At 36.3% G+C, this 4853-nt stretch overlaps 1 protein-coding gene across 1 annotated transcript; it reads right to left on the bottom strand.

The window, feature by feature from the left end:
* Nucleotides 1-3959: 3959 nt before the first annotated feature.
* Nucleotides 3960-4319, bottom strand: LOC141702593 (putative mitochondrial protein AtMg00310). Its single transcript, XM_074506252.1, has one exon. The coding sequence runs from the start codon at nt 4317-4319 to the stop codon at nt 3960-3962; it is 360 nt and encodes a 119-aa protein (XP_074362353.1).
* Nucleotides 4320-4853: the final 534 nt, after the last annotated feature.

Here is a 4853-nt window from a genome sequence, read left to right as displayed (position 1 = left end):
ATCATCCGACCCCCTGTGCTCCATCGACATGATTGAGGATACCTTGTCATTAGCCAAAGCTGGTGAGTCTGAGGTAATAAACGGATTGTGATCATCCAATAACCATGGTTGTCCCAATATATTTATCATTTCCCCTGAACCTACTACCCAACGAACACCTGCTTTCACAACATCCCCTGCTTCCCATATGCTACGCCAAACAAAACTCGGATTGTGGCCAGCAGAAGAATCCAAATAATTTTTGTTTAGAAAATAACGTGCTTTATATACTTTACTCACCAAACTATTAGGTTTTGTAAGAAATCTCTACCTAACATTGCCAGGTTAAAATCTCGAAAATCACGAAAACCCATACCTCCATTCGACTTATGTCTGCTCAAACAAGAATAGGACATCCAATATATGCTTTTGTTGTCATTCTTCTTCGAATTCCACTAAAACTTCGAAATTAACCACTCCAGATCCTTCGTTATTTTCATTGGCAATAAGAATACACTCATGGCGTAAGATGGCAACGATTGTATAACAGATTTTACTATCACCTCCTTTACACCTTGAGAGAAAAGTTTTTCATCCCAACTCAGAACTCGATTTTTAACTCTATCTTTTAGAAAACCCAACGTAGCAACCTTGCTTCTATTCGTCATATTTGGAAGCCCCAAGTAAGTACCACCTTCACCATCCTCCTCCATATGAAGCAACCGACACAACTGTATTCTGTTATTCTAACTCGTATTAGTGCTAAAAAATACAGATGATTTTGACAAATTCACCTTCTGCCCTGAACCACGTTCAAAACTCTGTAATAGCCTCAAGACATGCATAGCCTCCTCCTCAGTTGCCTTATAATACAGGTAGATATCATCAGCGAATAGCATGTGTGAAATGCTAGGAGCTTGTCTTCAGACCTTGATACCTTGAATTCATTTCCTTTGCTCATATCTTCGAAGTAAAGCAGAGAGACCTTCAGCACATAAGATAAAAAGATAAGGGGATAAAGGATCCCCCTGTCTAATACCCCGACTAGGATATATAGGACCAATTTCTCTCCTAGCATGAGTGATATTATATGACACTGAACATACAATTGAAGAATTAAATGAACCCACCAGTCATTGTATCACATTTTAGTCAACACAACTTTTAGATATGCCCACTTGATTCTGGCATAAGCTTTACTCATGTCAAGCTTAAGTGCCATATGACTCTCCCTTCCTCGTCTCTTCCGCTTCAAGTAATGCATGACTTCATAGGAAACCATGACATTATCATAGATAAGTCTCCCTGACATAAATGCACTCTGATTCTCCGACACCACCGAATCCAAAGTTTCCTTTAACCGATTAGATACAACCTTTGTGATAGTTTTAGCTAACACATTGCATAATGATATAGGTCGTAAATCGCTAATAAACACTAGACAATTCTTTTTAGGAATCAATACAATATTTGTATCATTCAAACTATTGGATAACATACCATTACTGAAAAATTTCTGACCATGTCAACAATATCCTTACCAACAATTTTCCAATAATTTTGAAAAAATGCAGGTGTCATTCCATCCGGGCCTGGAGCCTTGTCCAGATTCATTTGGAACAGTGCTCTTTTCACCTCCTCTTCCTCAATTGGCTTTAAAAATTTAACATTCTGAGCATCTGTTATTATAGTAGGAATACACTCGATCACCTCCTGCCAGTCTGATTCTGTTGCACGAAACAGATCATTAAAATACCTTTCCATCAAAGTGTCTAAGCCAAATTCCCAGTCAACCCAATTTTCATATGTATCCTTGAGATTATGAATCTTATTATTCCTCCTACGATTACTAGCTAACTTATGAAAAAATCGGCTGTTCTGATCCCCAGCTTGTAACCACATCTGCTTAGACCTTGGCGCCAGAAGATTCTCATCGTTGATTCAAATAGAGGCCAACTGTTTCGTTACTTGCATCATATCTTTTCCACATACCCCTATCCTGTTCCCTCTAAGTTGCTTCAAACTCTCCTTACATTCTTATCCTCTACGAAAATCTGCTCAGTGTAGAATATGATCCAGTGATGCATATGTTCAAGTGTGATGGATGAATCTATTTGCAAAATTTCTTTTAGTTTTAGTTTTGTTACGGAGCACTTTTGGAAGATTGATTGATGGAGGGATGGTAGGAATAACAGTTGAATAGAATTCAGTGGAAAACACACAGTTATTGGAATGTTAAGTTTCTGTTTTAGCTATTTGGTAAACCAGAGTTTTTGTTTCGTGTGTTGGAATGCTTTCTTCTATTGCTAATTAAGTTAAGTAATTATAGTATGTTTATTATTCCATGCATGTTGCTTGATAGACTGGACTCATAGAGTATGCTTTATTTGTTTGGATATTTTCCGATTCCTTTTCATAAGTTATAGGCTTATTCGGGACTTGTTTGCATACAATATTGTTCACTTACTAGAATGCAGTTTAAAGTTCTCCCTTTTGCCAACTCACTATTAAATTCTCCTACCTCTAAGCTTGAATCTAGAATTATGTCGTCAGCGCTCTAACCATAATTGTAAGTCCAACATTGCGTATTCCATACGCAATTCTGTTGTTTATAACTATAAATTCATAAAAATGTATTTCAGCACCGTATTTAATTCTCTTGTCCAGACTTCGAAATTAATAAGCCTGTAATCTCAAATCATTGTTAGTCTCTTGTCCAGACTTCGAAATTATGTAAATTTGAACTACCACAGGTGTAGATATGGGTGTACGGAACACTCCAAGACTCCATTTGAAGAACTAATCTAGAAAAGCTTGTGAGTTATTAGGACTCCATTACTTTATATGTACCTACCAATATTAACTGTAAAAGCAAATATTGCAGACACTCTTTATAAGCAAGTATTTATTCTGTTATGTGTTTGGTTATTATATGTTTAAGATTTTTTCCTATAGAAATCACTAATGCAAAAATGTTGCTTGTAAATATGAATACTATTTTTCTTAATTGCGTGAGCTAATTTTATTAAGGGATTTTAAGATTTACTATTCAGGTTCATTAACTGTTTTACGAGGAATGTTTAGTTGCATCATATTATCTTAAGAAATAATGTATTTCTGCAGTTAAACTTGAAAAATTATTATGCTACGGGTAGCCATTGAGGTTGTTTACATTTTTATCCAGACATTCATCTACAGCATTATCCTATTTACATTTCAGGAGGGAGAGAAACCAATTATAGAATAGTCTATTACATTTGCTGAAAATGTACAAGAGGAAGATGAGTAAAGATCTTGAGGTTAAGCTCAAGAAACTGGCTAAAGAAAAACTGTTGCAAGAGCAAGACAGGCTGCAGATGAGCAAAGAGGAAGGTGCAGGAGAACATGGCCTGGTTACTTAAGAAAATAGCCGACGCAAATCTAGGCATCACAATCAATCATCAAGATTTCTGCACAACCAGTGATGATGACAATTACCTCACACCAGTTACCGGAGGCTCTGAACTTTAGATTTCAGATGTGCACCTTTTTACATATCTTATTTTGCATACTAGTAACAAGTGTTATCGACTAGCTTTTGGATGTTTATTTATCGTCCTAGACTAAGTACCTGTTCTTTGGAGTATGTGAAGTATGGAGTTGGTTAATTGTGTGAAACTGTAGTATTTGGTGGGGTTTTGTGAAAACTGATATGGAGTTTGGTTCAAATTGTTTATTTCGTTGACTTGGATGAAAAACAGATTTTATGGCATGTATATTACATTAGGTACTAAAAATGTTACAAAGAAATTGGTATAATACAAAACATTATTGTTAAAATATTCATCAAAGGTAACATTAAAGTATGTCTATAGTGTCATATTATGTATGTTACCTTTGCAAACAAATGGGGCCAAAAAATAGTGTCATATTATTGTTAATATGGCACACTTCGTATGCACTCTTGGTCCCTATCATTAAACAAGTCTTTTAAAATTTCATCATCCCACCCTGTGCTCCATCGACATGATTGAGGATACCTTGTTATTAGCCAAAGCTGGTGAGTCTGAGGTAATAAACGGATTGTGATCATCCAATAACCATGGTTGTCCCAATATATTTATCATTTCCCCTGAACCTACTACCCAATGAACACCTGCTTTCACAACATCCCCTGCTTTCCATATGCTACGCCAAACAAAACTCGGATTGTGGCCAGCAGAAGAATCCAAATAATTTTCGTTTAGAAAATAACGTGCTTTATATACTTTACTCACCAGACTATTAGGTTTTGTAAGAAATCTCCATACCTGATTACCTAACATTGCCAGGTTAAAATCTCGAAAATCACGAAAACCCATACCTCCATTCGACTTATGTCTGCTCAAACGAGAATAGGACATCCAATTTATGCTTTTGTTGGCATTCTTCTTCGAATTCCACTAGAACTTCGAAATCAACCACTCCAGATCCTTCGTTATTTTCATTGGCAATAAGAATACACTCATGGCGTAAGATGGCAACGATTGTATAACAGATTTTACTATCACCTCCTTTCCACCTTGAGAGAAAAGTTTTCATTCCCAACTCAGAACTCGATTTTTAACTCTATCTTTTAGAAAACCCAACGTAGCAACCTTGCGTCTATTCATCATATTTGGAAGCCCCAAGTAAGTACCACCTTCACCAGCCTCCTCCATATGAAGCTACCGACACAACTGTATTCTGTTATTCTAACTCGTATTAGTGCTAAAAAATACAGATGATTTTGACAAATTCCACCTTCTGCCTGAACCACGTTCAAAACTCTGTAATAGCCTCAAGACATGCATAGCCTCCTCCTCAGTTGCCTTATAATACAGGTAGATATCATCAGCGAATAGCTATGTGTGAAA

This window comes from Apium graveolens, unplaced genomic scaffold, assembly GCF_009905375.1.
Source record: "Apium graveolens cultivar Ventura unplaced genomic scaffold, ASM990537v1 ctg5305, whole genome shotgun sequence".
NCBI lineage: Eukaryota > Viridiplantae > Streptophyta > Magnoliopsida > Apiales > Apiaceae > Apium > Apium graveolens.
This window is presented reverse-complemented; position numbering and strand designations above follow the sequence as displayed.

Bases quoted from the DNA above. Each gene is read 5' to 3' on its own strand.
- LOC141702593 (XM_074506252.1), bottom strand. From the start codon at position 4,319: ATGGGTTTTCGTGATTTTCGAGATTTTAACCTGGCAATGTTAGGTAAT.